At 43.2% G+C, this 18,718-nt stretch overlaps 1 protein-coding gene across 1 annotated transcript in view; it reads right to left on the bottom strand.

Annotated features, from left to right (window-relative positions):
* Window positions 1-7,016: 7,016 nt before the first annotated feature.
* Window positions 7,017-18,718, bottom strand: part of LOC126187652 (uncharacterized) — a 52,762-nt gene continuing 41,060 nt past the window's right edge. The window contains exons 2-4 of the mRNA XM_049928862.1: window positions 17,434-17,575; window positions 7,949-8,128; window positions 7,017-7,488 (exon numbers count right to left, since the gene is read on the bottom strand). Coding sequence (XP_049784819.1) covers window positions 7,106-7,488; window positions 7,949-8,128; window positions 17,434-17,575 — 705 coding nt within the window. The 3' untranslated portion in view covers window positions 7,017-7,105. The remainder of the gene's footprint in view (window positions 7,489-7,948; window positions 8,129-17,433; window positions 17,576-18,718) is intronic.

The raw sequence follows: 18,718 nt of genomic DNA on the forward strand, positions 1-18,718 counted from the left end.
AGATGTGGTGCTATAGACGAATGTTGAAAATTAGGTGGACTGATAAGGTAAGGAATGAGGAGGTTCTACGCAGAATCGGAGAGGAAAGAAATATGTGGAAAACACTGATAAGGAGAAGGGACAGGATGATAGGACATCTGCTAATACATGAGGAAACGACTTCCATGGTACCAAAGGGAGCTGTAGAGGGCAAAAACTGTAGAGGAAGACAGAGATTGGAATACATCCAGCAAACAATTGAGGACGTAGGTTGCAAGTGCTACTCTGAGAAGAAGAGGTTAGCACAGGAGAGGAATTCGTGGTGGCCCGTATCAGCATATCAAACCAGTCAGAAGACTGATGACCGAAAAAAAAAGAGAAACAATAGTGCCTTTCTTTTAGGCACAGCATTATTCGCTTTTGAGTCATAGTCATGGCAGACGTTTCTTGTTTACAGGTGACGTGTCAGCTGATGGCAGTAACACAAAGAGAATGCGCTGAGATCGTCCCGATATTAGGAGAGAGGAGTACACATGTTATCGCAGAAGGTTAAAACCAACGACACCGCTATAGTCTACCGATTACCCATTGTGTGGTTTTAAAACTTTTCCGGAAGTTAACTGAAACCGGCTGTGTTGCAGACAAACTGAAATGTGGATGGTCAAAACCGGTTACAGATGATGAAGCATCAATCGCTTTTCTGGCATAGCTCAGTAGGAGTGCAGGACGTGGTACCCGCCGCATCTCGCATGAAACTGGGGTCATCCGTACATAAATAGTGAGAATTTTGGTCACACATAAATGGCACCCTTACAAAAAGCAAATATTACAACATCTCATCGAGGAAGATATAGGTTATTCGGTTCAGTTTACATTATGTGGGACGAGCAACCTAAACGAAAACCGCCGTTTACCCATCACCGCGCTGTTCGACGCTACATGATCAAGTCACATTAATGCATATGTTCGACGTCAAGGTGCAATTACCACTTACAGACAGCAGGTGGCAACACTAGCAGTCAATGGTATAGGCCTGTAAATAGCGTGCCGGGGGAACGCGGAAAACGGTGCAGTCGTTCTCGTAATGCGGAAACGGAGCGATTTATTTGACGTCCAAAAGGGTGTGGTCATCGGCTTTCGTGCCAAGGGTGAAAGCATTTCCAAAATTGCTAAGTTTGTAAACTGTTCACGCGCTGTAACGGTTAAAGCACACTCTGCATGACAAAATGACGCTATCGAAATCCGGCGCCGAGGCAACTGTGGTACATCATGGGTACCAGGGGTGAACGACGGCTGCAGAGATGTGTATGGGCGAATAGACGTCCAACTGCTGAGCAAGTGACGGCCCAGATGAACCAAGGGGCACGAACACCGTTCCTGAACGACCGTTCAGCGAACATTGCTGCGTGTGGACCTCCAAAGCAGGTGCGTGGTTCATGCACCCATGCTGACTGCTGTTCATCGGCGACGAAGGCTGGAATTAGCATGCCAGTACCGCAACTGAGTGGCGACAGGTGGTCTTTCATACGACAGATGGCCGTTGGCGTGCACGGCGTGAGTTGCCAGAAAGCAAACACCTGCAACAATCGTTGGAAGGTTCCAGGCCCGAGGAGATAGCGTGATGGTCTGGGGATTGCCTGGGTGAATTCGTTATTCTGGGAGACACAACAGATCCACACAAGAATGCATCCATCCTACCCCTACATGCAGTTTGGTTTTCATCGGCACGATGGCGTCTGCCAGCAGAACAATGCAACGTGTTACACAGCTTGAAGTCTACCTACGTGGTTCGAAGAGCTGCAGGATGATTTCACGCTACTCCCCTGGCCGCCAAACTTCCAGGATTTGAACCCAATCAAGAATTGTGGGACCACCTCAATCAGGCTGTTCGCGCTATGGATTCTCAATCGAGAAGCCTGGTGCAGCTGGTCACGGTACTGGAGTCCACATGGCTCCACATCGCTGTCGGTACATTTCACAACTGCGCTGACTTTCTTCTTACACGTGTCGTAGCGGACCGTGGTGGTTGTTCAGGTGTCTGACTGGTGGGCACATTAATGAGACTGGACAGTGTAATTTCTATGTGAATGGAGAGGTTAATAAACAGAACCAGAGACATTACTGAGGTATCAAACCGCAATAATTGAATCTATCCAAGGTTGTTGTAGAATTAGAAGTCATAGTTTGGTGAGAATGGGGGTTCTCGTATTGCTGGGCCCTTCTTTGTTCACACTGACATCAGCCCGTTAACTGTAGTTAGTAGACACAGATGTACTGTCGTCGCTGCTGTTTGGAAATAGGACATTTCCAACTTTGTTACAGAACGATGGTGCTCCAACTCACTACGGGTTAGCTGCCCGGGCTAACTGGATATCAAGTTTCCCCAGAGTTGGGTATATCGTAGAGGACCGATGGATTGGCCACCATTCTCCCCACATATGAATCCATTAGATTTCTGTCTTTGGGGACATGTGAAGGCAGTTATGTGTGTGGTGTAGATCAGAAGTCTTGCACACCTCAAAGAGCTTATTCTTGATGTCTGTGTTGCATTCTGGTACATGCGTTGGTTAAAGTTCACGAGGAGTCGGTGAGACGGGTAACAGCAAACTTATAGGATGCTGGACACCACGTTAAGTACATATTGTTGCTTTTATGTATTCCCACTAGTATTTCACCTCTTGTGGAGAAAGTGTGACATGATTTGAGGATGAATGATGCTTTGCTCAAATGAAAGACACCATTGTTTTGCTCGTGTAGTTCTCGTGTTTGATATGGCACATAATCCCCTTTTTATTTGAAAATTTCGAGCTACTTCCAAGACGACGGCTTCCAAAATGGCCACCTTGTTGATAACATAAACTCACAGACTTTCCTCCTCTCCCATCTCACGCCACTCGCTTATAAATATCGGTTTATGCATCTGCTTTCAGTTTAGAAGGATGTTTTCAAACCCATGGACCACCCTGCACAACCAGATCACTGCAAATGAGAAATACTTAGGTAGCAAAATCGTCTCAAGTCTGCGATACTTGAGATGATCACTGTATAAATCACTACAATCTGTTCAAGTATGACGATAATAAGTAAATCTATGATCAATGACAAGTTATAGGTTTCCGTGCTAGTAGAAACAAAGATAGGTAGTCGATGTAGGAGTACATAGCGACAACAGTTGTTAGCTGTGCTATGTTCAAGCCCCAATGTGTGTTGCAGGAATGGTGAGTGTAACACATTCTTTCACGTGCGTGATCAAGCAGGTGGTGTCATCTGCAGGAAATTTACTTCAGTTAATTCTGTAGGCTTTCTGAAGCACTGTGGGGCCACGGCTCGAAAAACTGAATTTAATATTTACAGACATTACCAATGAAAATGAAAGTCAGAACTGAATAAGAGGCAATACATTCCAATAATTAGTTGAAATATAGTTAAATAGATTCTCTTCTCCTGTCACGTGTACTCTTAGTACTACTTCTTATATCAGTATTTACAGTAATTGTCTTATTACGCTGCATTTAACTGCCTTACTACACCGAATGAGATACACCCACTTAAACACTGTCACAGTTAAATTACTAACCACGACTTTGATAAGTGAGATCATTCCAAGCTCAGCTGGAACAAGTCCACAATCTAGGTCTGTGCGAGCCAATAATACTGTGAAAAGCAGAGAACTGTCAGTGACATATGCACAAACACAGTGAAGCAAGAAAAAACAAAAATCAGGGTACAGTAACGCAAGCCAGTCAGAAAAATACGATGTGCAGATATCATGCAGTAGCTGACACAATGCATAAACAGAGAATTGCTGGAGAACAAAGGTGTCAGGTCCTGCGTGCTAGCCTCTGGTCACGTTGCTTGTCCACGTCCTGGGGCGCGTTCTCGCCAGCAGATTGCCGTTGGCAATGACTGTATTGACACCACTGACTATGTTGGTTTGTCCGCATGTGTTCCGCAGTCTTTCTGGCTGGAATATAAGACGTCTCTCTCCCAAACTTGCCACACACAGCTGTAAACAGTCAAACTTGTCACTAAGGGTGAAGAACATGCTGGTATCCTACTGACCAACTGCCCACCAGATCGGCGAATCGTAAGCTTTGTCCATTTAGACTTCCCACATAAATAGGGGTGATTACAGGGGCACCTGTGAGGGTTTGTTGTCCAGTTGATCCTCTGGTAACTGCCACTTAGACTAAGGTGTGGGCCCTTGTGAAGCGATTCTGTGAGGGAGGAGGGAATAGAGGCCGGTCCCACCACCTTGTTCTGCCTCCTCATACTGCTAGTGTAGGCTCCACTGTGCCACTTGTGCAGCTTACGATGTCCACCGGTTGGGGAATGAGAGAGAAGTGTTTCAATCTGGTGCCGGTAGGTCCGGCCTATGGGTGTTCCAGCATCTATTACACATATGTCTCGGAGACCACCACTGCAGTTCACATGTTCGAAACCAAAGAGGCGTACCCGGTAGGTATCTGCCGAACCACCGTGGTACTGCTGTCCGTGCTGGTAAACGGAGGTGCAGCAGCATCCATGACTGGCACCCATGAAGGATATCCGCCAGACTTTGACGGTAAGTGTTAAGAGGTTATGTAATAGTGTCACAGTTATTTCTGATCATGCTTCACTCAGAGCCTCCTTCTGGATTTTAAATGGTTTTTTCATGCACTCACATTCTTTATTAGGGTGTGGATGAAACAAACGCCTGCAAAAGCTCTTAATCCCGATTATATAAAAATAATGAAAATTTCTCTGATGCAAACTGAGGGGCCGTTATCCGTTAAAAACAACCTTAGAAAGCTCGTCAGCTCTTCTATAGCAAATGCTTTAATAATAGCTTTTGCTGTTGTTGTTACCATTGTGGTTTTGGATCAAGTATGGAAATCTAGCTTGTAAAAGGCATCTACAACGATTATTTACATCAATGGGGGAAGGATCCAATATGATCTATAGTCTATGTATTCTTTCCCAAGGTTGTTTTGGTGATATAGTAGTAGTAGTAGTTTTATTCATCTGCAGACCATTTTTACAAGGATATTGGACATGTACTGATATTACAACTTAAGAACAACAAAAATAACGTAATTCTTTTACATATTTACAGTTTTAGTTTGACAGGGAGGGTCTTATAGGAGGAACCATCCAGGCATTTGTCTGAAGTAATTTAAAGAAAACCTAAGTCAGGATAGCCAGATGAAGAATGGAGCCTCCACCCTCCCGAATACGAGGCCAGTCTGTTTAGAACAGTACTACCCCATTCGTTTTATCCCTAGTGTACAATAATGTTTTACAAAGAAGTTAATTAACAATGTACAAGGCTAGCGCTACACTGTACATTCACTTCTTAATCCTAAACACTGCGAACACTACATACTTTATACGCACATTGTTCCGTATTGTAACATTATACACATTGTCAGCCGATGTCAGGACGCTAGCGACGACCTCTGTTTTCCACTCTGCGTATCGCAAACTTGCCGTTTGCTAGCCTGAAAAACTGAGTCAGCATCCGTCGATAACGACAAAACGTTGAGTTCAGAAAGAGAGAAAAGTGTTAATATTGTACAGAACATTGCATAGCTTTCAGAATAATTTTTTTCCGGAAAAGGAAGAAAGAAGGCAGAAACATACTGTGAAAGTTTAATGTGAAATGATATGCTTTATTATTGTTGTTATCATTTATATGTCTTACATATTTATATCTGATCCCTTCTCTGTGTTAATTAATTAATCCTTCAGTATATAGGATGTATTGCTTAACAGCTGTTTTAAATGCCTTTTTAAATAAATCTGTTTTAGTAATCGCATCTCCTTGGGTAATTTATTATACAGTTTTATTCGTTGCGGAAAATGCTGTTTTGAGTTTTATGCTAAATGTGAATGTAAGTTCAATCTTGCTCTTGTTCCATGGTCACGGGCAGAACCATTTGTCCAGTAGTCATCAGAATTATTTTTGATGTGTACAGCTGATCTGTAAATGTAGCTAAAATCCCCAGTGTTTTGAACAGGTCTTTACCGTGGGTTCAACTGCTACTTTTGGTAATTATTCTTAGGCCCCTTTCCTGTAGCTTGAAAACTGTATTCGTGTTTTGTGGATTTGTTCCTCAGGAAAGAATTGCATAGCTAGGAACTGAGTGTACAAATGTATAGTAAGTAACTAAAAGACACTGGCTCTGACACATTGATCACCCCAAGGGCATAACATGTTGACATTCAATTTGCAAGTGGTTTTATGTGTTAACCCTGCAACAACTGAGAAAAAATATTCATTCATAGGTCACAGTAAAAATGATTGGTACTGATTGATTCCGATTACAACGACTGCAACTACCAATTCATTTATCAGTGTGTGCAGAAATTCCCCGCCAGTATGTTTATCATCTTGCCAGGGTCTTCGTGCAGCTTATTCCTGAGTGCCCTCTGTGCAGAATGCGTATCTCTTCTAGTGTTTTTCTGGAATGGCAGTTTAGTGGCTGCCGTTTCTCTAGATTTCAGGATTTGTCTCGTTAGAATAGAGTGCCAATGCCTATGAGTGGAGAATGTTAGGACGTCTCTTGATGTATTTTTGGGCATTCGTTGTGGCCAATCGCAGCCTCGATGTCATGTCACTCTGGAAAGGATTGTGTCCTATGTCTTGGCTGTCGTAACTAGTTTTGCAGTGGCGGAAACTCTGTGATTTTTCATCTGTTATATCTCTCGTGTAGATAAGAATAAATGTTATCAATCTTCTGCAACTGAATGTTTATTATTATGTTTATTATACATGTTTCATTGAATCATATTAGACACCTTCAGCGCATTCCATTGTGCACTTTGTGAGATAACGTTAAGTGAATATACTATACGTTCTCAGTCAACTACACGTCTCAGTTTTATATTTCATTGCACATAACCTCATTTGATATTCACTGTACGTGTCGTCGCTGCTTGGTTAACCTAGCTGCATTCAAAAACGTTTACATGATTTTATTTGTAGTGTTGTTGGTTAAGAGATTCAGTTATGCTTGGCATATATGTCTATTTTCAATGAATATACAGAATCTGAATAACGTTTTTTGAAATTTTGTATTGTTTTATTTGTACACATACACTAATTTACAATAAATACAAAAATAATTAAAACAAAGAATTTATTTTAAAGTCGAATGCCTCTGTTTGTAGAAGCAACATAATTGAGAAGTTCCTCACTGTCTTCACAGATGAAAGGCTTTTCGTGATAGCAGGCGACATCATGCCAAGCGATGCCATCATTGTAGACATTGTTGAGGATAGCAAGGCATGATTCGTTAGTGCCGTTGATGTCGAATTCTGCATTGTCAGGTTGGCGGAATTTCTTGTGACCAGTTTGACTCCAAGGGTTGAAACTGAAGCCGGGAGGAATCTGATTCGTAGGAGCCATCTTCTGGCGTGTTGCTGACCAGAACCATCCAAATATGCTCTTTGGCTCAAGATCACGGCGGTTTTCACAGCCTTTGAAGTCACAAAGACGTCCACTTGTCCATATGTAGGGTACGTCACCTATAAGGAGAAAGATGTTATCGTTATATACGATAAGTAAGAGCTCAAATGTTAAATGTAGGGACTGACTCGAGTAACAATAGTTCACAAATTCCCAGAAACTGTGATTATAATTGTTTCTCATTAACAAAACTCAAAGCCTCTGGATGTCACCATCCCATAGAAATTTATTTGTGTTTAGATCATTCAACTGTTGTGTTCTATGTTATTAAATTCTCCAATCTAAAATGCACTACAAATTAAAAATTATTTCTTTTACTTCATTCAGATTATAGGGTGTGTCGGTTATGTGTGAGAAGCTAAAACTGTGTCCCACAGGCAGTCTGTCACCAACTGCGCCAACCAAGAATGCCGAAGCTGACTCAAAGCTTCAACTTGTCACAGGCTCCTCCCATCCCTTTCAAAGTCTGGTAATAAGTTACCAATGTAGTCAGTTATGTGCAGGAATGTCTCTTCGTACCTTGCTGTATCAGCCTGAAGGCCAAATTATTTTCTTCCTGAGTTTCCATGGAGATCAGATCCATACAGTATTCTCTGCATATGTTTCGAGCGTCTAGCCAGTCAACACGACTATTGCGGTACTGAGGTACATTACCGCTGAAGAAGTAATTATGACCATTGAAGAAAAATTGCTTTGGTCCTGTAACAAAATGAAACAAAAAAGTAAATTGCATTCACACAAAGTCCACTAAAGTTTATAATCACTAAGTCACATTAAAAGAGCAATTATAGGTTTTATGATGCAAACAAATTATTACAGATCTACATTAAATATCCTTTCAAATCACAATGACTGTGTCCAACAGATTTAGCTTCATGTATGTAAATGACAGTTTATGCTGTTTTTATTTGGTCTTAAAAATTATATTTCTTCTGGAGCTCTTTTATGCAGTAATAAGCCATCCATTTTTTACTGATGTAGCCATGTAAAAATTTTAATACGTTTTACCAATAACCATACGCCGAAGTACAGAAAAAGTGAAATACAAGCACGAAAGCTAACCTGGAAGAAATTTGCATGATTAAAAAAGACAACAAAGTCACGGACGTAGGAATACCTATATTTCTTTCTTAGTTTCTTCCAGAATTGAACATGTAGTGGAGAGAGGAACCATTACCCCACACTGCCCTTGGGTGACAAAAGTCATGGGAACCTCTTAATATCGTTTCGGACCTCCTTTTGTCTAGTGTAGTGTAGCAGTTCGACATGGCAGACTCAACACGTCGTTGGAAGTCCTCTGTGGAAATATTGAGCCATGCTGCCTCTACAGCCGTCCATAATTGCGAAAGTGTTGCCTTTGCAGGATTTTGTGCACCAACTGACCTCTCGATTACTTCCCATAACATGAGATTCATGTCGAGCGATCTGGGTGGCCGCGTAATTCGTTCGAACCGTCCAGAACGTTCTTCAAATCAATCACGAATAATTATGGCCCGGTGGCACGGCACGGCGCATTGTTACCCGTAACAATTCCATCGTTGTTTGTAAACATGAAGTCCATGACTGGCTGCGGTTCGGTTGGACCAGAGGACCCAGTCCATTCCATGTAAACACAGCCCACGCCATCATTGGGCCACGACAACTTTGGACCGTGGCTTTGTGGGGTCTGCGCCATACTCGAATCCTGCAATCAGCTATTGCCGAATGAAATCGGGCCAAGGTTTTACAGTCCAAGCCAATACGGTCACTCACCGCAGTGAACGTTGATAAATGGACTGGGTAAACTCAACTTTGCCAATGAAGTGTTACCAACAACGTTGTTTGTCCTTCCGTGGAACAAGTCTACATGTACAGTCATACCCTGTAAGTGCTTGGTGAAAGGTTCCATGTACCACTGCTAGCCAATAGCTTCTCTGTTCCAGTCGCAAAGGGAGCAATGGAAAACAGCTCTCTATGTGCTTCCGTACGAGTTCTGAGCTCTCTTATTTTGTCTGTATGCCACGGTTCTTACGCGAGACGTATGTTGCTGGTATTGGATCGTTTTTCAGTCTGTCACAAATGCCAGTAATCTAAACTTTCTCAATAGCGTTTCGTGAAAAGAACGCCTTCTTCCCTCTAGGGATTTCGATTTGAATTCAGTTAGCATTTCCGTAATATTCGCGTGTTGATCGAAACTACTGGTAACAAAGCTATCAGCACGGCAGCTTAGATATTTATTCGACGTGCCTGTGACAAGTAGCACACTAATAATACTGTATTCGAACATTACAGGTTTATATTTGGTGTAATGAATGGCAACTTTCTATATATGTGGAAAAACGTAAGATAATGCAAATGAATAGGAAACTGGTGATGGTGTTCACTTCCATACAAGAACAGACGGTACAATGCCTTAGACAATGTGGTTTAGTGGGATCTCTGGAAATAATGTTAAGAGAAGGTCAGCAGTAACAGATGAGTATGGCATATTGCGAAGTGTACTTTCGCTCAGTTACGGATTCATTTTCAGTACATGGAATCCTTAGAGGATAAGGATGATGTTGGTCATGAAGAACTGCATACAGAGACACAGGTTACCTCTTGCTCAAAGCGTTTGTGATGCAGTTCATATGTTACCATCTTTCAGAGTAGCTAGCATATAAAATGAAACTGACCACATTTTTATTCATTAAAGTGTCTTCTGTGTACATGTAATCACTCAATAGTGTGGTATGAACAATGAAAAGTTTGATTATGTCGTATCATCCAAGGATCATGGTGTTATACAACAACTGGCAACGCGCATTGATACTACAGACACTAGCGATGTCACGTTGCAAACCGCAAAGACGAATGGGGGAAGCTAAAGAAGACACGCCCTCTCTCTCAACACAGCAGCGCTCTCACACGTAGGTCAATATAGAGCCGAGCATGGAAGCGCTGTGCCCCAGTTCATGATGTCAGCTGAAACAGTCAACATCATCGAGTATGACTAAAGAGTTACTCAATGTACTTTCATAAATCCTGAACATTTTACCTCAAGGGAAGAGTTGTAGCTGTATGGATCTTGTGATGCTTTAATAGTCAATAGTCAAGCACTCCTGTGGCTAAGGATTTTATCAAATTAAGTGAATCTTTTTATCATTCACGTAATAAAGTGTTGTAGCTCAGATGAGCAACCTCGCAGAGCAATTAAAGAACCGACAGCTGTTGCTGGACTATTGTAGTTTCGACTTGTAATAACACATTAAGCACATAGGTCTAACAGAACAGCATTAAATATCCAGTTAAATTATAATGATATTGCACCTATAAGATTAATCTTTCGTAATAAGAGAAGACCCTGGTATATCATGGTAATGGGTGGAAGAACACAGTGGATGGGTGTACATCGATTTATATACTTTATTAGTATTTTTGTACCTTAATCACATGAAACGCGTAACCTGGTGCCTCAGACGCAAGCTGGCGAAGGCATGGGATTTATACGGAGGAGAGACGAGACTACAGGACTAACTAGCGACCAGCCCCGCCTTCACATAGGTATCTACGACTGGACGACTTGTCTGACGTAGCGGTATTAAATTATATGTACAAATGAATCTCTGTTCCTATTAGTGAAAACCGTATCAAAATCCCAACAGTAGTTCCTGAGATTAGCCTTCACACACAGAAGGAAAAAGTGCGGCAGGAAACCTTAATTTATTAATATGTGTAGATAAGGGACAGCACTGGTACTCGAGAGGTGTAGAGTTCCAACCTATGACCGAATTACACGATCAACGTTTCCTGTGGTTTTCCTAAATCATCTCACGCGAATATCGTAATAGTTTGTCCGACAAGTTAACGGCGGGTTCGTCCGCTGTGTATTTTTAATTTGCGCCGGTAGGTCATTGGTATGGCATGGTTAACAGAGAGAACACGCTCCGTTATTAAATGTCACTGACAGTGTAGCCTAATACGAAAACGCACCTCTGTATTTAATGAATATTAAAGGGACAGTTTTTGCATGTAAGAAAGTTTCCCTTCAGCACACAATCTATTGCAAAGTGTAAATTTATTCCGACTCAGTTTTTGAGGTACGGATTCTAGTAGCATGTTTTGTGAAAGGGGAGATTTTTACTTTCTGTCGCCTGTTCTGTCGAAAGAGTCAAGTTAAAGAATGCGGATCAACGTGAGCCGCTGGCGCACGCCGCTTGCGTCTTATTGAGAATTCTTGAAGCGATTGCTCGAAGCTGGCCAAGGCGGTGCTTTCTCTTTCACACTTTAGTTTCACTGACATGTTACATATCTGCAAACACATGCGTCAACTCCCGATGTGGGAGACGCTAGTTACACCTAGTAACTTATCATAGGCACGGTGTATGAAGAACGGAAAAGTACATCTTTTTACGTTTATATCTACATCTACACTCTTTAAACCACTGTTAAATGCATGGCAGAGGGTACTTCTCGTTGTACTGCTTATTAGTGCATTTTCTCATCTCATTCGCGTGTTGAGTATGGGAAGAGTGACTGCTTAAATTCCTCTATGCGCTCTATAATGAGCCTAATAGTCTTCGTCGTACCCAAGGGAACGGTAGGTAAGGGACTGTAGCATATTCCTAGACTACTCACTTAAAGTTGATCCTTGAAATTTGTAAGCGGGATTGCGTAAAATAGTTGGTTTCTGCATTCAAGCGTCTCCCAGTTTAGATGTTTTGGCATCTGTGTGGCGCTCTCCCACGGGTCAACAAACCTATGACAATTCGTACTGTCTTTCTTTCTATACGTTAAATATCCCTTGATAATCCTATATGGTGTTGGCGCAGCAATGTTCTGGGATGCATCACATCTGTGCTTTGTAAGAAATCTCCTTCGTAGACTGACTGTTTTTTCCCAGTATTCTAGGGACTGCACAGGATCTGGTGGCTGATGGGCAGTGACCTATTCTTCAAAGCGCTGGACGGGTTCGTTCATTTGTTCACAATGGGGGGTCTACAGCGTTTGCCCGCCTTTCGGCCAGTCGGCAGTGACAGAATCGAGGCGCACACCCTACAATCTTTCTTAAGTGATGTTACAGAAACCATTCGGGAAAAAAATTTATTTTTTGGTTGGTTATAGTTTTATATGTCAGCTTCATGCTGACGTGCCCATCATTCCTTAATGGTTATACTTATTGTGATGTTTGCATGGAGGGAAGACACTGCGCGAAATTAGAAAAAAAAAATGGTTCAAATGGCTCTAAGTACTATGGGACTTAACATCTTAGGTCATCGGTCCCCTAGACTTAGACCTACTTAAACCTAACTAACCTAAAGACATCACACACATCCGTGCCCGAGGCAGGATTCGGACCTGCGACCGTAGCAGCAGCGCGGTTCCGGACTGAAGCGCCTAGAACCGCTCGGCCACAGCGGCCGCCTTGGAGGGTCTCCTAAAGTTGCTAGTAGACATTATTCCGCTGTCTTATCATGATTTAACCTAGCCACCGACCTATCCGCACTCCCCTTTGCGAATAGTGTGTGATAAACGGTGCTGTCTGAGACTTTTATTCCTTCCGCAGAATTTTGCTGCGCTGCAACCTGTGACACAGATTCCTACCTGCGAAGTCTTAGCGTGTGGGGTATCTAACGAAGCTTACTTTTTTGGATGAGCCAGATCACCCTACGCTTCACTGTTTACTTGTGATTTCGCAACCATTTCCAAACTTTCGATGCGTACTGATGACCGCAGGATGTCAATATCAGTCGAGTAATTATCGTTCTGGCGTTTCGAGTTGTCAGACGCAGACTCATCATCATCTACCTTTTACCAAAGTCACTTAAACCGACTGTTTTCCTCATTTCTTGGCCAAAGTGGTGACCAATGAATTTTCTTCATCATCAACGGCTGTTAAAAAGTACAAGGTTCCGTTCGACCAGGTCTAACCACCACAAGGGTGGATCGTCGTATTGTGCACCAAGTACATCGTAACCACCTTTCATCTGCGCCTACTACCCAAGAACAAGTAACAGACTCTCTGCAACATTCTCTATTGTTCCGCACCATTGATCAGATTTCGCAACTCTTGGTCTTGTGGTAGCGTTCTCGCTTCCCACGCACGGGGTCCAGTGTTCGATTCCCGGCGGGGTTAGGCGTTTTTTTCTGCCTCGAGATGACTGGGTGTTATAGTGTCGTCTTCATCATCATCATTCATCCCAATTATGGTCGGAGGAAGGCAATGGCAAACCACCTCCGCTAGGACCTTGCCTACTACGGCGGTGCGGGTCTCCCGCATCGACCCCTATGCTCCTCGGAGTACGGGACATTGTCATCATCATTGATCGGAGATAATCAGCAGCTGGACTTGGAAATTCGCGTCCCTCGCTTAGGCTGCAGTAAATACTACAACAGAAACGGACACGTTTCGGGTGGTGCCGTGACAAAGGGGCATACATTCTTGTTCGACGGACATTCGGGCACCCTGTAGCACGCCGACTGGACTGTTGAATCGCCTAATCTTAACATCACAGAAAATGTCTAGGACTACATGGAACAACAGATGAAATATAGTAACAAAGATTCCCACAACTTGTTAGCTGAACTGTATCCAAACATCAGGCAGTGGCTTCAGATGGATGTGGCATACCTGGAGAAACTTGCGGACTCTCTTCTTATACGAGCCGTTTTGTCCGATTTTCTTTCGTCAGTCGTGTGTTCGATATCAGTTTGCGCGTGTATGGGGTCACACGCTGCAACAACGTTACGCCACGGGTCAAAATCAACATTCCGTATCGATATGTTCAACAGGCTCGACTTCTGAGAAATACTGAAGAAATGATTTAACACAATTTGCCACTCGTAATACATCTACATACGTACTCTGCAAGTCACCATACGGTGCATGGCGGAGGGCACATTGTACTACTTGCAGTCATTTCCTGTCTCATGAAAACGAGTTAAGAGAAATTCGGGGTCGTACAGAGGCATATAGTCAGTCGTTTTTCACTCGCAGATAGAGCGAGGGAAAAACGACTGTTTATATGCCTCCATACGAGCCCAAATTTCTCTTACCTCGTCTTTGCGGTTCTTAAGCGAAATGTAAGTTGGCAGCATTAGAATCGTTCTGCCATTATCTGTAAATGACGGCTCTCCAAACTTTCTCAGTGTTGCTCAATAAGAAAGTCGTCTTGCCTCCAGGGTTTCCCATTTGAGTTAATGAAGCATCTCCATAACACTCATGTTTTCATCGAATCTGCTGGTAACAAATCTAACGGCACAACTTTGAATTGCTTCGAACTCTTCCTGTAATCCGACCTAACGGGAAGTCCAAGCACTCGTATAGTATTCAGAATAGATTGCACTTATGTTCTGTATGCGGCCTACTTTATGGATGAGCTACACTTTCATAAAATTCCTAATATAAACCAAAGTCTACCATTTATCTTCTCTGCTACCTCGCCCTAGCCGTCTACAGCTATATTCCACAATCCACCTGGCGTTATGTGGTGAAGGGTAATTCTGGCGGCATTATCTTATCCCCCTTTTCCCTGTTTCATTTTCTTGTGTGGTGTGTGGGAAGCATGACTGTCGTTAAGCCCATGACGAAATGTTCAGATCTTCGTTGGATATTCTCTTTCTCTTCTATCAGTACTACCTGGTAAGGATTCCAGATTGATAAAAAATACTCAAGACCCACTCGAACAAGCGCCTTGCAATCCACTTCTATCATGGATGAATTATACTTCCTTAAAATTCTTCCTACGAATCTCTTTGGCATGCGATTTTCCTACTATTCGTTTTATGTAATCTTCTACTTCAAGTTTCTTCGGGTATTTCAGCAATTTGTTATCAACAGTATAATTGTACAGTAGCGGATTTGTTTGTCATTTACACACAGTATGTCACATTTATTTACGTCCAAGGTCAACTAACAGCCCCTGCGCCATTCAGCGGTCCCCTGCATATCTTCCTGCAGTTCGCTACAGTCTTCTGACGTTGCTAATTTTTTACAGTCAATCACATCATTTGCAACTAAGCTAATGAATGTTCCCAATGTTATCCACTGACCTTATCACAATTCCTTGGGGTACTCCTGAAATTACCCCTACATCTTTCAGTTTTGTTGCGTTGACTTCTATTAGCAATGAAATCTTGAGTTAAGTCACAAACCTGGTCCACCACTCGATAAACTCGTAGTTTTTCTGTGAGGGGGGGGGGGGGCGGTAATCGGTTCTGTATCAAATGCTTTCTGAGTTTGAGGAACACAGCATCAACCTGGGCGCCGATATCTACAGCACTGTATATCTCATGAGGGAAGCGAGCGAGCTGAGTTTAAGAAGATCTCTGTTTGCGAAACGTTTAATGACTTTTGTAGCGGAGATTTTCGTTCTCCAAAAACGTCATAATACCCGACAACAAAACATGCTTTATAATTTTGCAGAAATATGGAAAAACCTCGAGAAAAGTTGCGCTATTGTGTTTGAGCACAAACGTACCTGTGCAACGTCGTCAATATGTTGCAAGTGTCAGTCGGGGTCTGTGTAGTTGTCAGTGCGTGTTATCGAATTTCAGTGCACTGGAATTTGACCGAATTGTTGGAGCTCATATCGTGGATGCCGAAGGATTTTGTGTTTCCAGAAGCACCGTACCGAAGATTTATAGCTCGTACAGGGTTGGTTGGGTAGTTGATTCGGGGGCGGCGATCTAACAGAGAGGTCATCGGTCTCATCGGACAAGGGAAGAACGGAGAAGGAAGTCGGCCGTGTCCCTTCACAGGAAGCATCCCGCCATTTGCCTGAAGCGATTTAGGAAAATCGGGGAAAACCTAAACGAGGATGGCCGGATGTGGGTTTGAACCGCCTTCCTCCCGCATACACGGAAAGCGGGAAAACATCACCCGCTAAGTCACAATGCTGACGACAGTGTGTGTTGAGTGATCGTGAAGGACGATCATTGAAGAGGATTGTGACCTAAAATAAGGGGACGACAGCTGCAAAAGTCACTGTAGAACAGAATGTCGTGCGCGCGAACTCTGTCAGTACCAAAACAACACGAAAGGAGATCCAGAAGCAGGGGATTGCAGCGCGACCTGGAATTCCAAAACCGTAACAGAAGAAACGTGTCGCCGAAGCGATAAAACCTGGATTGTGGAGCAATGGAAGAAAGTCATTTGGTCGGAGGAGACTTGTTTCACACTGCTGCCAACTTCTGGCTGAGTTTACGTTCCCGGAGTCAAACATGCCGGTGGTTGGGTGATGATTTGGGCAGCCGTATCGAGGAATTCCATGGGCCCCAAGGTTACTCTGCAAGGTCGCATTACTGACAAGGATTACGTGAACATTTTGGCTGACCAGGTCCATCCCATGGTACAATGTTTGTTTCTCAATCGTTACGCTGTCTTCCGAGACGACAGGGTCCCCGTTCACACAATTCGCATGATCCAGGGCTCGTGCTGTCGGTACGAGGATAAATCGTCGCACGTGCTATGCCGACAACAGTCACCAGATCTCAATATTACTGAGCCTTTGTGGTCTACTTCGGAGAGAAGTGTCTGTGATCGCTATCCATCCTCGCTACCTGAACTAGACGCTATTTTGAAGGGAGAGTGGTGTAAGATTCCCTTGCAAACCATACAGGATCTGTTTTATCCATTCTGAAACGACTGGAAGCTGTTTTTAATGCCAACGGCTTTCCTACGCTGTGTTAGGCATGGTAATGGGTTTTGCTTATGGTGTTTCCATATACTTGTTCACCTGCTGCAGTCCTTTGGAAGTGTGTCCTACAACCGTTCTTGATAACGGGAATGACCTGCCCTGCTTTTTTCTAGTTGCTAGTTACTCTTCGTTGCTGGTTGACCACAATAAACTGCTGCCAGCAGGGGAACAAGTTCTTTCGTATAATCTTACAGGTATCCCATCCGGTCCACATGCCTTTCCATTACAAAGCGACTGTAGTTGCTTTTCTATTACGCGATCAGTTATCTCGGTTTCTGCTGTCTGATTAGAATACTTGATGTGAGAGGAAAGGTACAGTGTGTGAAATGTGTGTATGTGTGTCCTCACTTTGCGAGCACTTGGCGGGCACGGGCAGCGACAGGAACCTGCCGGGCCGCGGCTGCCGCTGCTGGCCCACCTCGCTGATGGCCGGCGAGCCCACCACGAGCGCGCAGCCGAACACCGCCAGCATGCACACTGCCACCCTCATCTGCAACAGGCACACACCACCACTGTAAGAGTGACGCAGCCACAACATAAAAAGTCTGAAAATGTCATCATCTAAATCATACAGTAGACAAATGCGCTGTATGGTTAGTGTTATCACTTCAGGAAATACAAAAATCCATACATTCTGCATTGACAGAAATGGTAAATGCTACAAGAGGACCCTGAATAAGCACTACCAATCTACACTGAAGAGCCAAAGATACTGGTACACCTGCCTAATATCGTACACGCAGAAGTGCCACAACACGACGTGTGGACTCGACTAATGTCTGAAGTAATGCTGGAGGGAACTGACACCATAAATCCCTGCAGGGCTGTCCATAAATCCTTAAGAGTACGAGGGGGTAGAGATTTCATCCGAACAGCACGTTGTGAGACATCCCAGATATGCTCAATAACATTTCCGGGGAAAATGTTTTTAGTTTCGTTCACGATACAACGTAATGCTGTTAGACTCCTCAACGTGTTTCATCCATACAGTGCTAAGTGGAAGTGGATGACTGTGGTTGGCAGGTATCTCAATATAATGGGCGATGTGCAACAATTACTCCTCTTAGAAAAAGCTATATTCTCTACGAATTTTGAACTTCACCGTATTAGCCAACGTACTCTCTTACACAGTCCTCACCCTGTTCCATCCCTACCGGCACTGTTTTGCACACACTTATTTAACCGCGGGTAACACCACGAGGCCAATTCTAGTATAATGATATTGTCTCAACATATAGTATTTAAATGAAGCTGGAAAGGAATTGAAGTTACTTTATTTCATTAGGCGTTAGTGAAGTGATTGACGAAAACGTGCTAAATTATGAAAAGGATTATACTCACGAAGAATAAGCGAAATGTTTATGCGAAATCACTTTAGTGAACCATTCGATTATTCGTTTTTTAGTTGCTAGTATTTTTACCTTGGAGTCTATCTCGATTTTTTTTTGTTTCTCCGTCCTTCGTCGGATAAACTTCTATGCTTATGTTTCTCTTATGAAACTCGGCGTCTAACATTCTGCAGGCAGTTTATGTTGATTAAGTTATCTAACCTCCGTCACCTGCTCATAGCGACGACTCATAAGCAACAAAACGTTGCACGTAAAACTTGACATACACTTTAAAGCATAAACAG

Source organism: Schistocerca cancellata, chromosome 5, assembly GCF_023864275.1.
Source record: "Schistocerca cancellata isolate TAMUIC-IGC-003103 chromosome 5, iqSchCanc2.1, whole genome shotgun sequence".
Classification (NCBI taxonomy): domain Eukaryota; kingdom Metazoa; phylum Arthropoda; class Insecta; order Orthoptera; family Acrididae; genus Schistocerca; species Schistocerca cancellata.